Source organism: Callorhinus ursinus, unplaced genomic scaffold (genome assembly GCF_003265705.2).
Source record: "Callorhinus ursinus isolate GAN/ISIS: 27379988/994484 unplaced genomic scaffold, GSC_fseal_2.0 scaffold76, whole genome shotgun sequence".
In the NCBI taxonomy this organism is placed as follows: Eukaryota; Metazoa; Chordata; class Mammalia; order Carnivora; family Otariidae; genus Callorhinus; species Callorhinus ursinus.
In genome coordinates this window covers 675036-696401 of record NW_027397138.1, presented here as the reverse complement: position 1 = coordinate 696401, position 21366 = coordinate 675036, and the positions used below count along the sequence as shown (strand labels likewise).

General features: G+C 35.0%; 1 protein-coding gene across 3 annotated transcripts; it reads right to left on the bottom strand.

Annotated features, from left to right (window-relative positions):
* Window positions 1-514: 514 nt before the first annotated feature.
* Window positions 515-21358, bottom strand: FAM76B (family with sequence similarity 76 member B). Of its 3 annotated transcripts, XM_073887149.1 has the most exons (11): window positions 20929-21358; window positions 20036-20100; window positions 19147-19201; window positions 17920-18075; window positions 15929-16128; window positions 12534-12581; window positions 12261-12341; window positions 11459-11594; window positions 8595-8696; window positions 6804-6872; window positions 515-3167 (listed from the first exon to the last, which is right to left on the bottom strand). In XM_073887149.1, exons 1-10 carry the CDS (start codon window positions 21013-21015, stop codon window positions 6849-6851), a joined length of 954 nt encoding a protein of 317 aa, XP_073743250.1. In that variant the 5' UTR covers window positions 21016-21358; the 3' UTR covers window positions 515-3167; window positions 6804-6848. The 3 variants fall into 3 exon arrangements, with proteins under 3 accessions (XP_073743250.1, XP_025749214.1, XP_025749213.1); XM_025893429.2 differs by lacking the exon at window positions 6804-6872 and having other exon boundaries at window positions 11459-11591; window positions 20929-21357; XM_025893428.2 differs by lacking the exon at window positions 6804-6872 and having other exon boundaries at window positions 20929-21355.
* Window positions 21359-21366: the final 8 nt, after the last annotated feature.

Here is a 21366-nt window from a genome sequence, read left to right as displayed (position 1 = left end):
ATTTTAAAGCCTCATACTGGGGAAATGTAGATGAAGCTTATGGTAGGCTCAGCAATGGTCCCCCAAGAAGTCCACGTTCTAATCTCTATGAATAGGTTACCTTATGTGACAATAGGGAGTTTGCAGACGTGACTAAATTTGAGATATGAAGACTCCTGATGATCCAGGTTGGCCCAATGATGGGAGCAGAGGGAAATACCATGACCAAAGAGAGAGAAGACCACATGATGACAGAGCTAGAGACTTGAAGATGCTACATTTTTTAGCTCTGAAGATGGAGGAAAGGGCAGAGCTAACGAATGCAAGGAATGCAGCTCCAAAAGCTGAAAAAGGCAGGAAAACAGATTCTCCCCTAGTGCATCCATAAGGAACCAGCTCTGCTGACAGTTGACATTAGTCTAGTAATACTGATTTTGGACTTCTGGCCTCCAGAACTGTCAGAGAATTGATCTTTGCTGTTTTAAGCCACTAAGCTTGTGGTAATTTGTTGCAGAAGTAACAAGAAACTAATACAAAACTTTTGACAAGTTTTTATTGTGAAATATTGGATTTAGAAAAAAGTACAAAATGTCAACAGTCAGATGTGTACAAGTACAGTATATCAATAATCTATACATGTGAACAGCTTACCAGGTTCACCGGAGAATGCATATTTAGACCAATACAATCTAAAAAGAACTGCAATATTCACAGGCTATTAATACATAAATAACTTGGGCCAAAATGACCCTCACTGGTAAATGCTAATTAATAGCTGAAAACGGGCTAAAAAGCACAATACGGCACACCATAGTATCTCCTTACAGGTCCACATTTAAAGAATATCAGCTCATTATGTCAATACACTACAGATCCAGGACTGGGACTCAATTACTAGTTTATACAATTTCAAAAAAATTAAGTTATAAAATAAGGTCATGGAATAAAGAGAGGGCATTTAATTAGGACTAAATACTGTGAAGCCCCTAAAAAGTTTTAGCTTTGGAATTTACAAAGCTTAATTACTGAGACTGATTTTCAATTTTTAATCTGTTTCCTAAAAAAGGGGGAAGGGGCACCTTGGTTTTTAGTAGCAGCTCCAACATGTTATAAGAATTATTACACAGTTTATTTTAAAACCATAATGAGCACTGTGGATTGATAAATGGCTATGAAACCAGAATATAAAACATTATAAATTTTAAAGAAAGGTAATGACTATCTTACGAATTTAGCAAATCCCACAAACATTAAAATCTGTGTTAAGAAGGCATTATCTATCATTGTTGAGAGTACTAAATTTAGGAAGATTATTGCATGAAGAGCTCATAAAAATAAACTCGTTTAATTTTTCCAAGTCTGATTCAATCTTTTGCTATATTACTTCAAAATTACCCTAATGTTCTCAAATTGGACAAAAAATTATTTGATATCAACATATAATGAAAAACTGCAGGAATCATCTCCTGAAACATCGGTTATGTTAAAAACAATTATTATAATCATCCTGTGTTCTGAGGAAAGATGATCTTTGACCTGACATTCATAATCAGTTTTGTTTAAAAACTTAAGAACTAATACATTTAATAACAGTTTACTTAAAACAAATTTATCCTTGCCCATAAATTCCTAAGAGAAGGAACTCTCTTCCACTCTCTCCAGTATATCAAGCAATGCCTGATGTTTTACAATTGAATAGTCTGAACTGGCATTTATTAAGGAGATCAATTCCATTAAAGGCTGAAAAACCACTGGGTCAGAAAATAATGAGTCAATAACTTTACATAACCTATCCCAACCTACCTTAACCTTTATAGACAATTTTAAAGACTCTGATATAATTTTCTTATAAATAGTGCCTGTATCTTATAGTAGATTCCAATTTATTCAAAGATACTCATGGATTGATTAAGTTATTTAAATTTTTCCAGATTTGCTTTAAACTTACAAATCAAACATGGTGTACATAAATATTAACTTAGATAAAAGGCAGATATATGGACCACTGCAGAAAATTATAAATTTTTAAGTTTTTATAAAAGAAAAATAAAGCAGAACACGTAACTCACGAAATATGAACATGAAGCCATATGACGTAAAAAATAAAATTACTCTATCAGAAATGATTTAAAATTAAATCTTTGGGGGATGTACTTTTACATAATTCAATGAATTCAGTGACCAATAGCTTCTCATATCACACAGAAACAAACCACAAAATCATCTAGAGTCTATATGCATCATCAGTTCTTAATGCGATCTCAAACATTTTACTAACAACTTTGATTTCCTTTTGAAATAGGCTTCTGTACATATGCATTTATATACAAACATTTATTAAACATGATTTTAAAACAAACTGTATGTACAAAAGATCGGCATTCCTATAAATAAAAACATTAGGTGGCAAAAAGGCACTTGTAAGTAAAAATCTACAGTAGTTTGTACAAAACAGAACACATTTTACCTTGGATACTGTACAATAAACATTAATTCTTATACCAATAATGAAAATACTAGTTTAATAACTAATGTTAATGATGTAACTTTTAAAAACATATTTACATATACTCTGAAGTTCATTTAATAAAAGCACCATGATTTTCTCCTAAATTCATGTTGATGCAAAGTAAAAACACAATTACCAAAAAAACCAGTGTTTACCATTTTCCTTGTTTAAAAGTTTTTGTATTTCTAAAGTGAAAACTGTTTATCGGAAATCAACATGGTGTAAAACAAAAAACAAAACAAACTGAAAGCCCTGCTGCTCTGACTTCTGAACACCGTCACCTACTCTATTATTGCATGTTGCATTTTATAAAGAGCACGACTCATGCACTCCTTTACAAGTGTTTAATACTATTGCTGGCAAAAAAGTTCCTGGATATCAAATCATTAAAAAGTAACTTCAAGCCAGTTGAAGTTTTATTTGAACGTTTTACAACTTAAAAAATGCTGTATATCAGTTACAAAAGTGAATAGGAAACACGCCAATTCATCTGGTGTGCAAAAATATTTCTCCACTACATTTAAGGGCTTCACAGAATTTTTCTCAAATTTACATTTTCAGCAGAAACACTACATGAATAACTACTTTCTCAAGGGGATGTTAGTATGCTTCCACTTTTGTCAAACTTTTTACCCTTTGACAATGCTGCGACCTGTTTGAGTAGTTCTCTGTTTTTGGCCTGTGGGAGACAAAAACATTTCAGATGAAAAATGCTTGAAATATTAAGTCATGTTGAAGAATAGTACTTATTTAATGCTGTTCTTTTCACTTGTACAACAAGATTTCATTGAAACACTAAGACCAGATCAAAGAGTTGGTATATTAAGGTTCATCTCTATAATGCTGGATATTGGAGAAGGAATATTCTAGATTGGTTTATCAGCCCCTTTTGTAAATGTTGATATCAATGTAACTATTGTTCAAAGATACAATCAGTTAGAAAAAATGCAACTTAGGCAATCCATTTGAGAGGGTCAAATTTTAAATAAGGAAAAAACGTCTGGCTCTTTAACTTAAAAACATAAAATGAAAACTATGAAAATAAATTTTATAATTAATGACTCCAGTAATGATTTGGGAGGAATACTGCCCAACAAACTGTACAAAGTCTTCCATTTGATGTTTACCTATTTATAGAATAAGCAAAAGAGGTCCGTTTTGCAAAAATATTCACACTTTATCACTGCCAAAGGGACCCTCTCTCAACTTAATGCTATTCAACTAATTTTTTTTGAAGTATCCATCAGAAATGCCCTCTCTGATCTGATTTTTGTTTCTTTAATTGCCATAACAGTAATTAGGTACTGGCTTTGATGTAATTCGAACATCTACACATCATTGTTTTCAGATCTGTGAAAGGATGAAATTATTTTTCAGACTCCAAGTTTCACTTTGCCATTGATCTGAACCGAATGTGCCCTTCATTCAAATGTTCTACCCGCCAAAGACACTGTCCTTGAGCCAAAGCACTATGACAATCACCAGCGTTTAGTGAAGAGGAATGTGTAAAGAGGGACTTTCATATTTTGACTGCCTTTGTCTCCCTATGTGATCTCTTAATCTCTGGAAACACAGGTAATAAGAACCCTCCATATATATAAATACATCAATGATCAAACACTTTTGGAGTTTTTGAGCCAAAATGGGGAGAGTGTTGACAACAGACTAGAATCTGAGTGCTGCCCTAAAAGCAACAAAATTTTTCCTCTGGTTTATGCAGGAAAACCATTTATTTTCCTTCACAAGTCTCAAGATTTTTTATTATCTAGGTACTACTTTTTTTTTAACCTCAGGGCTTCATCTTCTACTCTAATTTTGGCCTTTGTATGGCAAGATAACACCCTGCCTTCTCTGTACATCATCTTAAACCAGTTTTGTGAAACATAACCTTTTCCAAAGCTTTGTATTTCCACTCCCCCACCTTTCTTAAACCAAACTCTCCCCAATTAATACCCATTACCTTCTGAATGCAAATATTCTTAGAACGATTTCATATTTGCAAACCTAACCATTTTTAGGTTCGACTGCCTGATTAACAGAATTTATCTCTATTCAACAGTTGTTAAATTAAGGTGGTAATTAAAAGTTTAAATTTCAGGGGTGCTTGGATGGCTCAGTTGGTTAAGTGTCCAACTCTTAATTTCAGCTCAGGTCACGATCTCAGGGTTGTGAGATCAAGCCCCATCATGGACTCTGCACTGGGCATGGAGCCTGCTTAAGGTTCTTTCCCTCTCCCTCTGTCCTCTAATCCCAGCGCTCTTAAAAAAAAAAAAAAAAAGTTTTAATTTCAAATTCAATTTCAATTTTAAATCTAGAAAAATCACAAAACATTTAATAGGATTTTGTTTTCCCTTTAAAATTAAACAGCTTGAGAAATTCAGAAGACAAATAAGGAGAATGCCTGGTAGTTAGCAGTAAGTCAAGTGAGTACACTTAATGATCAACTGGTTTATTTCTCAGCTGATCGGTCCTAGTCAGTGTAATAGTTTTAAATTGTTTTCTTTTTATTGTTAGCCACATGTTATTTAATTTGTAACTACAATAGACTCTCTTTGCCAAAAACAAATCTTAACAGAAATTTTAAAATACAGATTAATGAAGGGCATTAAAAAATGGTATGTTTGCAAATGTGCCTCAAAGAGATTACCATCAGATCTCTAAGTTATATTTATCCAAAACCTTTTATATACTGACAATATTCAAATTATCTTTCCTTAGACATCAATAAGAAGCAAACACAAAAATCAAAGAGTTTTTAATTTTCATATTCTAAGTACGAAACACAAGAACTCAAACATCAGGTGTTGAAAGCAGTTTTCCCTTTTAATTTTTTAGCAGCTATTTTTCAATTTGCATTTATATATTTGGTCTCCTAATTGCAGCACCAATAAATCTATTTACTGATAAATTATGTAAGAAAAATAAACAATGTATCAGTTGTTAAATGCAGATAAGTCCAAATGTGTCTTATTCTAATTCAGATACATTAAAAATGTATTTTACAATGCAATGCTTAAATATGTATGCATTTAAAATTTTTATCCTAATGTTATGTCTTTATTATGTACCCTGCAAAAAAAAATCAAATAATTTAAAATTCTTAACAAGTTAAGCTAAAAATGTTTAGAAACTGGCCTAAAGGAAAGACTATCTGGAGTAACACAGATCCTGCTGTGTAACCTTGAGTTCATTTTCTCATACGTAAGACAGAAACCTCACCACCACCCCAAGAGGAATTGAAAGAACTAATCAAATATATAAAACACTTAGCCTAACACAGAGGCACTCAAACCTTAATCCCCTTTCCCCCCCTTCATTCACTTTACTCCTAAACAAAAGGTAGATTTTTTATTTGGTATTCTGTTAGGACAACTTAGGTTGTTTGTTTACTTTGGTATTTTGCACAATTTTTTCTTGTGATGCTCACTGCTTATTTCCCAGGTTTAATAGTTTAAAATGTTTTGAGAACTATTAGAACATAGTAAATTTTTTTTTAAGATTTTATTTATTTATCTAATTGACAGAAAGAAAGAGAGAGAGAGAGAGCGCGCGTGAGAGGGAACACAAGCAGGGGGAGTGGGAGAGGGAGAAGCAGGCTTCCCGCTGAGCAGGGAGCCCGATGCAGGGCTCGATCCCAGGACCCTGGTATCATGACCTGAGCCGAAGGCAGACGCTTAATGACTGAGCCACCCAGGCGCCCCAGAACATAGTAAATTTTCTGCTACAGGGTTATTTGTTAGAACAAAAAGGTAAGAAAAATAGTTAATTCTGTTTACTCAACTAAATGGAAAACCCTACTATTACATGGCTGCTAAAGGGACTACAGTTAAAAGAGAGTACACAACTTTAACAGAATGTTTCCAGCAATTAACACAAAAGACATAGGGAAGTGGTCTCATAACAAGGAACAGAAACTCGAGTGACCTGAGGTGGTGGGAACACAAGAGAAAGTACAGTTTAATCTGAGTCACAAGACGTAGGTTTCTATGTCAGTTCTGATTAACTATGTGACCACCATTTCATCTGTAAAGTGGGAACTCAAAGTTATTGTAAAAAGCAAATAAGACAGCCTATGTAAAATCATGTTAGAAATGTCATACTTCTATCTAAACATTAGTTGCTATTCTATTACATAGAAGTTCAGCTACTGACCAAGAAGACTTACTAGGCTTAAGATACTAATCAGGCTAAGATGTCAAAGAGAAGGTCCCCTATGTTTACAACAACAAAATAAAACAACAAACTGCTCTTTTGGACAGTGAGTCGTACTAAGTTTTATCATAAATTTAAGTATTGCTCACAGTTTTTCTGTTACCTCAATTCTGGATTTACTCCAGAGTTTTGGTTACACCACTTTAAGTCAGAGATCATCATGCAGAAGATTCTGTTTCCAGGTAATCATTCAGCAGTAATAACAGAATGAGAAAAATAAGAAAATCATAAAGCAAATATATACTGGTGGATAATGTCCAAAAACCCAATTATATGGGCAATTTCTCAACAGAAGGCAGATGGACACTTCCATAAATCAACACTCATTCAACAAACTGAATGCCTACTATGTGCCAGGTTCTACACAAAGTTTCTCTTTAAAACTTTTGTAAGACTAATGTTAAGACTAGAGCTGTAACTGAAATTCAGGTTCCTAAATCCATTTTACAATTTCATGCAATTTAAGCTACCTTCAAAGAAGCATGAGGAATACAAACCAAAAGGCAGGAATAGCACATATACCCTGGTTTTACAATGAAGAAAAAAAAAACAAAACACCTCAGGGCAGTATTACTCCCTTCCTTTCCAAGCTGCACTCTCCCATGAAGTCTAAACTCTACATGCTGACATGCATCCTCTATGCTTTTAAGACAAAACTACTAAAGTTTAAAAGCACTGTTACCCAAAGATTAATGCCTCAGATGTCAGAATGTATAAATCGACAGAACATGTAGTTAATTTAATGTGGTCTGATTTCTAAATTTTTGAAACTGAGGTGAGAACAGGCTTAAATAAGGGAGTAATGTCTATCCCTGCTGGATGCTCTCCATCTCCGCATGCCGGACATCAGATACTACCCTCTCTGTCACTATGGTGACTCTTGGCTTCACCATTTAGTTGTTCTATATATTGAAATCTTCCTGAATATACCTTGCAGTAACCTTGGGAGGCTGGCCTTGGCCTTAATCACTAGAGGCTCCCTGCTGCAGCACACAGAATCCTATTTGGCACCTTGAAAATCACAGTACAAGGTTAAAGTGCACTCCTTTGCCTTTCATCACTGCGCATGTAGCATAAATTTCCTCCACTTGAGGCCCCTGAGAATTGGTCTTGTACACCCACCTCCCTTCCCATTATCTGGGCAAAAACACGAAGAATGATTGCACCAATGTACTAAAGACCTTATTTTCACCTTAGTTTCATGAATTCGATCTTTAATTTTCTGTTTTTCACTCCATGACGAATTGAACATACTGCACTGGTATCCTCCTCTAAAAACCCCATAACGAGTTTAAGCAAAAGTTTTCAGAATTAATATACTGAATCCCCTTATCAAGTGATTTCAAGCAATAACTTTTTTTTTTTAAAGATTTTTATTTATTTATTTGAGAGAGAGAGAATGAGAGATAGAGAGCACGAGAGGGAAGAAGGTCAGAGGGAGAAGCAGACACCCCGCTGAGCAGGGAGTCCGATGTGGGACTCGATCCCAGGACTCCAGGATCATGACCTGAGCCAAAGGCAGTCGTTTAACCAACTGAGCCACCTGGGAGCAGGATTAAGAACTGGTAAAAAGTCAAAATCAGGGAGGCCTGCGTGGCTCAGTCGGTTAAGTGTCTGCCTCCGGCTCAGGTCATGATCTCAGGGTCCTGGGATCCTGCGACAGGCTCCCCACTAAGCAGGGAGTCTGCTTCTCACTCTTCCCTCTGCTCCTGCTCTTGCTCACTCTCTCTCTCAAATGAATAAATAAAAATCTTTAAAAAGTCAAAATTGAAGGTGAAAATGCACCAAATACACATAAAATAGGGATACCAATACCAGTCTAAGACAATATTATTAACAATTAAGCAAGGTTAGCCCTCCTTGCCTAACAGTTCATATAAATAATGTCATTTACCTGAAGTTGTTCCACAGTTTCTTTGTGAGCTTTTTCCATACTGTTCATCTTTGTTCTCAAATTTGACTCTTGGTACTGAAAGTCTGCCTTTAGTTCAGTTAACTGAGAAACAGATAAGCATATAAATTTATATATGCGCATGTATAAAAATATACACATGCACACATCATTTTAAACATTCTTCATTATAAATTCACAATTCGTTATAGAGGTGGAAGATGTCAGCAGTTTCCTGAGTTTTATAACTTATTTAGAATTTGTTTTGTGAAATGAAATTCTATTTTATTATAGTATATTTTAAAGTTAAGATAAATATTGAACTGTCAGTAAAACTTTTGAGAAGATGCCTTTTTCTGTTTCAATTTAAGGATGGCTTCGCTGTACACAGCGTTTGGCAACTGGAATGCCAACAGGAAAATTTAATGGCTCATGTCAGGGAAAAATGCTTCAATTATAACATACTTCACATTATATATAAACAAAGTAAATGTTAAAAGTGGTGTCAGGTTAAAATAATCCTTTAATGACAAAAGAAGAAACTTTCACTCTGGGCAAGTACAAAGAGGAGTGGTTTTATCAACCATGAGCTATACTGCTTTTACTTTATAATTTACATCAGGAATTATGTATCCAATACAACCTAAGGCTTGAGGTAAAATGGAGAACAAAGCACAGAAATACAACATGGAATAAGAAAGAAAAGGGAGTTAATTTAAAATTTTTGCTAACTTAGGCAAATGTAAGAAAAAAAAATCAGTGGTTTGAGGAAGCTACATTTTCTTCTTAAATACCAATGACATACATAAAAGTACATAATCCTTATGACCTCGAACGAAAAATTAAGTTGATATTATATAATTTCATTATCAGAACCATGGAGAAGAAAACTTCTGGTTATTTTTAAATGGCTTTCATTATATATAAACTTTAACGGTTTACATGTTCTTTTTTTTGGTATAGATATATAACAGCAAAAAGAGAAAAGGAGTCATGGTGTATTATATTCTTACTGTCTGAATAAAACCCCTTGCTTTTGCCAAATTCAAAGAATAACTAAATTCTCTCTCTGTTTACTACATTACAAAGGAATTCCTGTTCTGAAATGCCAATTCACATTAGATCAGCTAAGATAATTATTCTTGTCACTCCACTGTGTGTTGCCTTCAGATTATGAATTTCTGGAAGATAAGGATCATATCCAATTTATTTATTCATTTTTGTATCTTCATGATCACTAGAGGATACATGGCTGGCTCTAGAAGTCACTGAATAAAGTGAAATAAATTTAAGAAAATATCTTGGTTGCCTCAGATTTACATTATAAGAAAAAAGAGCAAATATGTAGCTATTTTAGGCTCAGAATTATTATTTTCCTTGACAACACTGCCTATTTACATTCCCATTTTTTTTTATAGGAACATTAACAAAAGCAGAAAACTTTCACAAACTGCACTAACACAGAAGAGTCATGCTATGAAAAAAATCTAATAAAAAAGTCAAAATTCCACAATGCATTACTACTTTGTTTTGGAATTGTTACTTTACAGCAAATTTACTATTTTATTCAACTTTTACCTAGATTACCTAGGTTAATATAGATAAATCTTTGTGCATAGAAATGTCTTTAAAATTTTGTGCATAAAACAAATTTCCATAAAAGTTAATTCAAAAAATTCTGTTAATCAAAAAGAACCATAAAAAGTAAGACACTCCTAACTAACCTATTCTTATGTCAATCCTAAATTTCATATACTGAATTTGCTTAAACTAAGATACAAATATATTAAAATAAACTTAAATCCACTAACCATCAAGGCACGGGAAAATTTAACACAAAAGTTGTTAAATGCCAAGCTCAGATTCAAACACCACCACAGATACTCAGAAGCAGACATAATTCATACATTTATAATTAAGTCTTACAATTTTAAAAGGAATGTTTTTAATGTTCTCCTATTGCATAAGGCATTTGAAGAAAGTCAAACTTATAGAATAGTCTACGACTATAAACAAGTACAAAAGTTGGTTCTACCCTCAAAGATGACCCAACGTCAGTAATAGCAGCTATGAGCATTTATACATGGCAGGAGCTCTAGTAAGTACTTTAGATTTCCATTTAATCCTAACAACCGTCTCCTGAGATGGCATTAATACTCCCATTTTTTAAAAAAACTGAGGACCAAAGATGTGAAAGCATTCTGCTCAAGTTCACACAGAAAATGTTGGAACTTTTCACTAAATTGACAATATATTTGATACTCCTAATCTAACTGACAAAGTCCTCAGAAGTACACTCAATTCCTACAAAATGATCTTAGACACCTACTGCTAATCACTGACTACCACACAGGAAATTTCCATAGCACTACCTTTCACCAGTTATTTGATCTGGATTGAAATACACGACTGGTATGTCAAGGACTACACTCAATACTTTCTCAAATCACAAGAATTTACATAATATTCCATTTTCATGTCATTTCCAAATTAAGACAGTAGGCTTACTTTTAAGCTACAGGCTACTGGAAGCTAATGTTCAGAAATTATTATAATTCTAATTAGCTCTCAGTTAACAGAACTAAAATTCTGAAAGACCTATTTCAGCCATAATTCATAAAATTATGAATAAGACTTGGTTATAAATATGTATATGAATTACCTCTATTTCTGAGTACCCATAGTGGTGCTTGAATTCACCATTTCCACCTATCTTCTTTAGACGGCTTATGATCCAATTTGGTTTTTATAATGTGTCTTGTAAGAATCATGCACATTACCAAATTATTAAAGTCTAATAAAACTTGCATTCTCAAGCAAAACTCAAGATGTAAATCTTACCAGGCTTCAGTGAACCATGTTCTTACCTTTTTATCTTTTTCTAAAATAGTCTGGTCTCTCTGCTGTAAGAGACGTTTAAGTGACATCACTTCTTCTTTCAGTTGACTTATAAGGACAAAATTGTCTGTTCCCCCACTATCTGCTGACTGATTTATAGAGCTACTAAAAAGAAAAAAGTAAAACACAGTTAAATGAAGTAGAAGAAAAATTAGCAGGTGTTCAAATTGCATAAATTAGACAATTCCACAAACATCCTTAAGGCTAATGCAAAAAAATATGTACCTGACAGAAATGGATGCAACTGGCAAATTACCTTACTAATGGCACACATTACATACACCTGCAGAAATATAATTCAGTATTAGCTTTTAGGGGGTCAATACTTCTAGTGTAAAGCAATAGGCAGCCAATTTGTACAGTAACATCAGCAAACTTTTGGCTAATGAACTATAAACAACCTCACGCTCATAATACTTTAAATTTAAATACATTTTCCAAGCAGGTCAATTTAAAACATCACAATTAAAGATTTTTAGATCTGTGTTTCACTGAAGAATAATTAAGATCAAGAGAATGTTCTATTCAGATTTGTTCTCCTTTTTTCAAAACCCAATGTATTCCCCAAATAGAACAACAGTTCAGTGCCACTTGCTTATTGCCAAAATTAAGTTAAAATTTTTAACTAATTATGGTTACTCTTCTAGGTGACTCAAAAAAGTCAATGAAGAAGATACATGTTTCTATTCTTTTACCTAGTAATAACTGGCAATCAACTGTAACTGTTCAACTAACTTGAATTTTCGTAGCGCTAAAGGAATTCATTTTTACCTATCTCCATTAGATGGCTTAGATTCCAATTTGGGCTTTTTCTTTGGAGTTTCATTCTGAATTGCTGCAGAGGATTTATGGCTGAAACCAAACATTGATAAGAATAATTAGAGTAAAAAGGGCAGAGGCACCAAGTGGTAAGTCATTCTTCTTCCCCTAAAATATTACCGAATATCATTGATCTTTTAAAAACATAAGTAACAAAGTTAAAGGGATGTCACGTTAAAAAATATATACTTCAAAATGCTTCAGAAAATATGTTAACATATTTACCTCTGTTTCCACAGTCCCTGCTCTTGTTCTGGACTCAGATTGCTGATTCTGAAAAATATATAAATGACATCTAACAACAACATTTATTTAATACATCTTGTTTAACAACATTCTTCCTAATGGGTTCAAACTACGTATGTTTAGAATCTTTTGTTCAAAGAATGCATATTCAATTAAGTTTTTGAACTAAAGCTAATCACATTCTATTGAGCTAAGTTTGATTCAAATAACTGGTAGCCAATTGCTACTAAATTCTCTAACAAAGGTACAGTGACAGGGATTAAATTCTTTTTTTAATCAGATCATTTTCCAAAAGTCAATTTAAATATCATACTAAAAGCTGGGGTATATAAGCATGAAACCCACCATGATAAGGCTCTATAATTTATAAAGTATGACAATCATCATATTAAGGGTACCCTTACTATTTCAGATAAAAAATGTTCTATCTTTAAAGTTAAGGCCTTCCTAATAATCCTGTCTGGAGATTCCTCCTTTAGAGTAACTCAAGTTGCTCAGAATAGTGTGTCAAGTTCAAACAGGAAATACCTTAATTTGTTTCATTCCTAGTTTTCCTAAGAGCCCTCTCCAAAGTCCCTACATGTTTCTTTAGTCTGTACTGTGGAAAAGACATACCGAAAATATTGGGAAATATCTTAGTAAGAACTGATTTTACTTTTATTTATAATTAAATGCCGTGTTACTGATTCTTTTCCATTATGCCGTAACACTAATAATGACTTTATAATTCACTATGAATCAAGTTTTCTTGCAGTTGCATATCAGCCAATCCTGCATTAACCCCTAGTTTATTGATTCAACATGTATAGAGCATCTCCTACATACCAGACGCCACATATTTATCCAATGTAAGATGTTAAAAAAAACCTAGGCTGTGTGACCTTTTGCCAGTTACTTAAAATTCCTGAGCCTTAGTTCCCTCATCTGTGAAATGGGTATAATTTATACCTTATAGGGATATCAGACTTAAATGAGTTTATATACATAAAACACTTCATACATTACTAGTGTATATACAATAAATAAAAACATGTACATACGTTTATGAATATAAAATTTACTATTGTAGCTGTGTAAGTTTTTCGAGCAAGGAAAAAAATCAGAACATGTTCTTAAAAATCAGCTGTAAATAAATACTAAGTTGGGGGAAAATGCTGTAACCCTATAAATTCTATAAAAAAAATTACATACCTAAAAATTCAATAAATATCAACACTACTGAGGAATTCAGTTGCCCTTTCTTTTACAAATTTCATCATAAGCATTAGCAAACCATATAATCACACATGAATTAACAGCACTATCCAGATCTCAAAGTGAGAACAATCACATCAGTAATGGCTTAACAAAAACACTTGGAATTCACAGCCTTGCTTTCTGAGGTGGCCATTCCTGGATCCAGATTGACCTGCTTTCGCTCTCCTCTATCCCCACCCATCACTATATATCACAATATGTACACTCCTCATAACTGTTCTAACCTACTAAACTTAAAATAGAACCTCACAAACTGGTTGCCTACTCATTAAACGGTCTATATCCATCAAATACAAAAGAGTATTTCTATTTCTTAAGCAATAAAAAGGAAAAAATAAAGCTCAATACCATCCTTATTCCTTTTACTTTTGACACCTGTTTTTCTTTCTAAAGATTAAGTTACTGTCATAGAATTTGATCTTTATAAACATACCCTGTGTCCTATCACACACTAAGAAAAATTCATCTATAAAGGACAGGGGAAAGGGACACTTGAATTGAGTTTCAGGAGTAGGTCTGTTATAGTTACTTTGTCACAGTTTTTCTTAAAAAGGCAAAATCCAGAAGATTTATGTTCCTTTGTTCCTTGGGATATTCTGACAGAAGCACCACAAGATTTCTTCAAAAGAGTCAGATTAGAAGTCACTATGCACTCCACCACTGTGACATGCAGAAAGTACACCACCAGGGTAAAGCAAGTGAAAAACTGCTAAGTAAACATCAATACCTCAATAAAACTTCGTAATACATGCTTGCCTACAATTTAGAATCAAATTTTGTTAATTGGTACTACATTATATTCTAAAAATGTTTTCTTAAATGTTGTAGGCATCAATTTTCTATAAATGAAATTATGTTTTATCTACCTAGAACTTTAAAGACTCATAGAGAATTCAGGAAAAAAACAAGTTCTTCTGAAAATTGGTTATCATGTCCCTGTTTTGTCCATTTTGTGTTTAATTTGTGCTTTAATATTCTTGATTTTTCCATGAAGACTAAAACCACAGTTCAAAAAACTTTATGCTACACACATATTACCACTATGTAACTTTTCCTCCCAAGGCACTTTAAAAATCAAATAGTTGTTTATATTTAAACAGAATTCCTGCCTATGTGTTTTTTAAAAAGCAGCAAAGTACTGCTAATTTAAAAGATTATTTTTCACACTTTTGGAAACTTCAAGATTTAGAATGCTTCTATCATGATCACAAATGATAATCTCACAATCTGTTCTACAAAAACACTGAATGTGCATATCCTAGTCATTGATAAATATAACTGCATAGGACTATAATTTGTATTTATAACCGTAAATACAATTCTTACAAGTAAAATCCTAACAATTAAACAAAAAAAGGATATTGAGGACTTTGATAACATAAACCTATGAAGTATTAACGCTGGTGTACCTGTATTTTTACTTCATATGATAATTTTATGTAATTCCCTAAATGTACTATTATTTTTATGGTAAACAGCTTACCACAACACACTCCAGGTGTATAATTTTATACAGTCTTACCTCAAAGATACTGTGGGTTGGGTTCTAGACCACGCAATGAATATTGCAATAAAGCAAGTCAAATATATTTTTTGTTTCCCAGTGCACCTAACTTATGGGTATACCATACTTTGGTCTATTAAGTGTGCAAGAGCATTACATACCTTAAAAAAGTAATTAAAAATTGCTTAAAAATGCTAATGTCATCTGACCTTTGACTTTCAGCAAGTCATGAATCGCTGATCACAGATCACCAAAACGAATTTAATAAGGAAAAAGTTTGAAATATTGTGAGAATCCAAAATGTGACACAGAAACGTGAGTAAATGCTGTTGGAAATGGTGCCCACAGACTTGCTCAATGCAGGGTTACCACAACCCCCCAATTTGTAAAAAAAATGCAGTATCTGTGAAGCATAATAAAGCAAAAATGTGATAAAACAAGGTGTGCTATATACTGAATAAAGTAGGGAAAGGGCCCTAAAACACTCAAGAAGCTTACCATGTACAACAGAAACTAGACTTGCACAAAAGTAGTATTTGCAAAAAGTTAAACACCAATACTTGGCATTAAAATGCCAAGAGGATCTTAGAAAACCTGCTTTTGAAGTACTTACTTGTGATGGCTACTGCTGTGACGATGGTGATGGTGATGATGGTGGTGGTGATGTTTTGAATGATGCTGGTCTTTCTCGGTAAGAGATGAAGAAGATGAGTTTGAATGTGAAGATCCCAGGCTCTTCCTTTGTTCTTTTGTCTTCTGTAAAACTCTCTTGTATGATAAAGTACAGAGCCAGCATAGTAACTTTCCATCAACCTTTTTAAAGAAAAAATTTGTATTAGATTAAATGTACCTATAAACTGAGTTTAAGTGAAAAATATTCAACTTCTAGCACAGGTGCACACACATTTGTGCTCTCTCACACACACATGCACACATACACAGATCGTTGCAAAATGGAAATAAAATTAGACTTTTATGAAACTTGGGAAAATCTCATTTGGTATGTCGTAAAATTGGTGAGGATGATCTTTGGACTGCCATTAGTTTCGAGGCATTTTTTAATTTGGAGAGAAGAGTTTGTTTTCTTATTACTGGGAAATAAGCATAAATTTACATACTTCAAAGAATCTTACCTAAGCACCAGCCTGAATTCTTAAGTCACTGTGCAATTACTAAAATGACGAAGTAATTCCCCCTACAGTGAAAACTGTTAGTTTATAGAAACAAGGAGAGCTTGAATGACATATACATTTGATTCTCATTATTCGCAGGTTTCCCATTTGCAAATTCACCACCTACTTGCTAAAATTTATCTGTAACCCCCAAATCAACTTGCAGTCCTTTCATGATCATTCACGAACAGGCACACAGCAGCAAAAAATTTCTGTAGCCGGAGAGCAAACAATCCCTGCAGAGGTTTAACAAGGTGACACTCCGCAGTCGTCTTCTTTCCGCTCTTACACCATGAACAAGTGTCCTTTTCACGGTCTATTTAGTGCCATGTTTTCTGCATCGGTGCTTTCTATTGATGATTCCACTGCTTATAATGGTCCCCAAGTGTAGTGCTGAAGTGATGTATAGTGTTCTTTAGTTCAAGAAGGCTGTGATATGCCTTATGTAGAAAATACGTAACTCGGATAAGTTCCATCAGGCATAAACTGCTATCTGCCATCACTTCAATGTGATCGAACAACAATTTATATTAAGATGTCTCTGAAGAGAAACATCCACAAAACAAGATTAAGTATTGATCGAAAGATTACCATGTTGTGACCAGAGGCAAAAATCTAATCCTATACTGCCCTCTTAGAAGCAATAGTTCAATATTCGCTAATTCAGTGTTCCCAGCAACTTTACACAACCTACCTACCACGAATAATGAGGATCAACTGTACATGTGTCAAGAGTGAGGAAAAGAGACTTCTTTCCAAAATCAAGACAAAACCCTGTAACAATGAAATTAAATTTCTTTCTTCTACTTGTTCACACAAGAAGTGCTGGAGGGACATGTCTTACAACTAGGGTACATATACTGCTGTGGAAGAACCTGGGGGAGCCTCTCAAAGAGACAGTCATCCTCCAAATCAACTGAAACTGACAGAAAACAGGAGGCCTATGTGAAGTGAATGCTGATCAAGCAGAGGAATGCCACAGGCACACACATACTATTTAAGTTACTGTAGGTAGAGAAAAACAAACAATGGTTGAAAACATGAGCCCCAAGTCAAAAGGCACAAGATTAACTTTGAATTATACATGTTAATGTGCCATCAGGTATTTTTTCACACCAGCAATTTCAGGTAACCAGCAAAAGGGTAAGTAGCTGAAAGGATTTAAAAGCAGTTAGTAATTCTCCCGAACAAAATGTTAGATAACCAAATAGTACAGAACAGCTATCACAGAATATTTTTTTAAAATACAGTAATCTCAACTCATCAACATAAATCTATGTGTGATGCAAACAGAGAAAATGCACTGTTCCTGCACTTCCATCTAAGCATTTTCAGGGATCCAAACGATACATCATGTAGCAGTAGTGTATTCATTAAAATAACTCCCAATCCGTGTGATTCATTCAATTTCCAGAAGATATAATATAAATACCTTTCTTCTTCCTTCCTCCTTTCGATCAAAAGCACATTGTTGTTTGCACTGTTCACAGGTCTGAGGTGGTCCGTATTTTTTTTCTGAATTTGTACAACGCTGACACTTTGTACCAATAAATGCTGCAATTATGTTACAGTACTGACAAGGCTTAGGCTGAAAAGCAGATATACATTTTAACTGAGACATTTAAAAATATTAAAAATTTGCCGCATAAAATATACACCTGTATACAGACATATTTCTGGGACTAATTAAGGAAACAGATAAAATTTTGTCAGGTATGTTACCCTGTCACATTTAATGACATTCTTCATGTTCCTATTGTTTCTAGTCACACAACTTTTTGTTAACTCTGTTAAATAAATAAGATCATGAGAAATGTATTTATGATTGGATAGTATGTTATATAAAAGCTACATGTGAAAAAAGTCTCAAAGAATGAAAATAAAGGTACACACTGATAGAAAAGTTTCATGTATCCAGTATTTAGGAGCATGAAATATTTAATATCCTAATTACTTTTATTAGTTTCATTAAAAAAAATTTAACAACTTTTTATCATATACAGGTATAGGTGATGAAAAGAATATACATTACACATGAGCTTTCAACTTAAAAATTGGCACAAGCATATTCAACCTAAACTGTAACAAACATAGCTTGATTTTCTTTGATACTCAAAAGACAATTCAGGATTTTACAGAACCTTAAGGCCAGCACTTTGACTAATCATGACTGTACTATACCAATAATGACTGTCATATGCATGTGAGAAAAAATTTATACTAGCATAATGTCATGACTTTTGTGAATAAATGCCTGAACTGTACTACTATATAAAAACTGTTAGAGGTTCGGGGCGGGGAGGCGGGGGGGAAGAGTGATTATGCAAACTTTATGGGGGGGGGAGTGTGATTATGCAAACTTTATAGATTAAGTGGGTTCTCCATAACTAGGAGTCAGTTTGTTATATTTGAATCTTTAAAGAATAAAATCATACATTTCACACTGAAATTCAATATACACAAAAGATGCACATAATATGACTGTTTTTTAAATGTTGTCATCCTCCAATCAGACTGTCTACAGAAAATTTCTTTCCCGGAATATCTTACCATGTTGAATATTTAAGAACATAACAACACAGATTTTTTTTAAAGTCCATTTTGTGAAAAACACTGACTAGTAACAGTAACATGAAATAAAAATGTAAGACATACTTACTGTGCCAAATTGCTTCACATTTTGAGCACACTTCTTACAAATTGTATTAGTTTTGCTGAAAAGGAAATTGAATATAAATGATCAAATTTACATAGCTTTCTGAGGTAATTAGCACACTGTTGAATTAAAGCAAATGCAGTTTATATTTGACTATTTAGTGTTTCTTAAAACTTCCTCTAATATAGACCAAAATCTTTTTAGCGATGTGTCTTACATTTTCTCTTCTTTAACTTTAGATAAATGATAAATGTTTTTATACATTTTTATTGTGTATCCTTTGGTAAAGGAAACAAAACAAAAATCCTAATGTTTCCTATTTAGTTCCAAAATCTTCACATTTGCCACTGTTTATGCACAGCCTTATATCTCAGTGCTTACCTAACCTTCCTCTGGGCTTTCTCCACTATTTATGATGCCAGTTATCTACTTATGAAGAAATTATTCGTTCTTCTCCTTAGGCTACTACTCTCTTAAACATTCAACAGGAATCACCCTATTAAAAAGTATGTGCTGTTCTTCCACTGGTAACAAGTTACTAGATTTCACTTTGAGAATAGTTGGTAACATTATGTCAGCACTAATGTTTTGTCATTTTTTACAGCTTAATAGTAACTTTATATTTGCATTTTTAGTCAGCGAGGCTGTGTATTTTCCATGCAATAATTTATTCTCCATTTCCTCATGTGTAAACGGAAGTCTAGCTGTAAAACAGCCATTAATTATTTGTCAACATGGTCTCTCCCACCACACATAAAAGGTTTACAACTTAAAATTTAAGACGCTAAACCATATTTAAGAATACTTTACCACAAATACAGGATTACAACCCCCCAGTATTCCTTACAGACAATTGTGTCTTTAACAATCAAAAACTGTTCAGTATACAAACCTCTCTTGTTGAAATTCTGATCTGCAGTAAGTACATTTTACAATAGGATGCGCAATCCGACATTCCTGTAATAAGACAATATATTAGTATCTATCTCAAAGACCCAAATTTCACTTTTCTGGTAGAAAATTATTACACAACCTAGTCAAATTCCTAAAACATCAATAATACCTGTCCCCCAACGTAAACAATTGAGTAATTTATCATATAAATAGCCAATTACAGCATATTTTCTTAGGGAAGGCATAGATGTCTTTGTCTTTATTTGATGTGGGGGGTATGCTACAAATAAATTAAGAAAGCTGTCAGGGCCGATTTCAAGGGTTGGTTAAATGTGAAACTACTTAATATTTTGCACCGTTGCTCACAGACAGCATCCCGGCTTTAATGGGATGGGAGGAGCTCCAAATCATAGAGCATTCTGTCCCCAAACCAGTCGCTTCGCTTTCCTGGACAGGGAAGAAGGATGCCATCAGCTTTGCGGCTTCAGGTTCCTAGCAAGAAAGTGCAAAAACCGTCCCCTGCCTCCCAGTGGAAGGAGAGGACAGTCCAGGCAGAAAACCGAGATGAAAACATCTCCACCCCAGGGTCTCTGCGGCATAGACAGGTGGCTGCCGCCTCACTCAGCCCCACCCCTGAGACCCCTGAATGTTGGTGGGGCCCGGCCCCCTCCTGGGCCGCCTGGAAGAAAACAGAATTTTGTCTTCCTCAGGGGCCCCTCCCATCTGATGCCCACGTCCTCGGATAAAGGGGTCCCGAGTGAGAACGCAAGAAAGAGCTCCAAGCCCCCAAAGCGCCGGCGAAGAGAGCCGGGCTGCAGTGCAGAGGACACCCAGCTCCCTCGGGCTCTGGCCGAGGAAACCCCGCCCGCCCACCGCCCAGCACCTACGGACCTTGCAGAGCTGCTGGCCCTGGGAGAGCTCCTCGAAGGGATAGCGCTGGGTACACTTGGTGCAGGCGTACAGGGCCGAGGCCGCCATCCTGCTCCTCCTCCACCGCCGCCCGCTCCGAGGCGGGGCCCTACGGGGAACTCGGACTCGGGCGCCGCCGCCGCCGCCCCCGCCGCCGCCGCCGCCCGGGCCGCGGGCTCCTCCTCCTCCCCCCTCCCCTGCCTCGCGCCCACCAGAGCCTCGCCGCGAAGGCCCGAGGCCCTGCGGTCTGTACCGTCTCCCTCCGCCTCCACTTCCGCCCCCCAGCCCTCTCAGTGACGCCGTCCAGGCCGCTCCGGCTTAGGCCCCTATAGCGGCGGAGGGAGACGAAGAGGATAGTTCGATGCGGTTTAGCTGCGCGGCAGTGGATCCGCTTCCTTCTCGGCCTCCCTTCCCCATCTC

What these genes read in the sequence shown, in the direction of transcription:
- FAM76B (XM_025893428.2), bottom strand. Translation starts at nt 21,015, where the DNA reads ATGGCGGCCTCGGCCCTGTACGCCTGCACCAAGTGTACCCAGCGCTAT. An exon ending in TCAGAATTTCAACAAGAGAG is followed by an intron (nt 19,202 to 20,035) that starts GTTTGTATACTG and finishes TTTCCTTTTCAG; the next exon opens with CAAAACTAATACAATTTGTA. An exon ending in AGGAGGAAGGAAGAAGAAAG is followed by an intron (nt 16,129 to 17,919) that starts GTATTTATATTA and finishes TTCTTTAAAAAG; the next exon opens with GTTGATGGAAAGTTACTATG.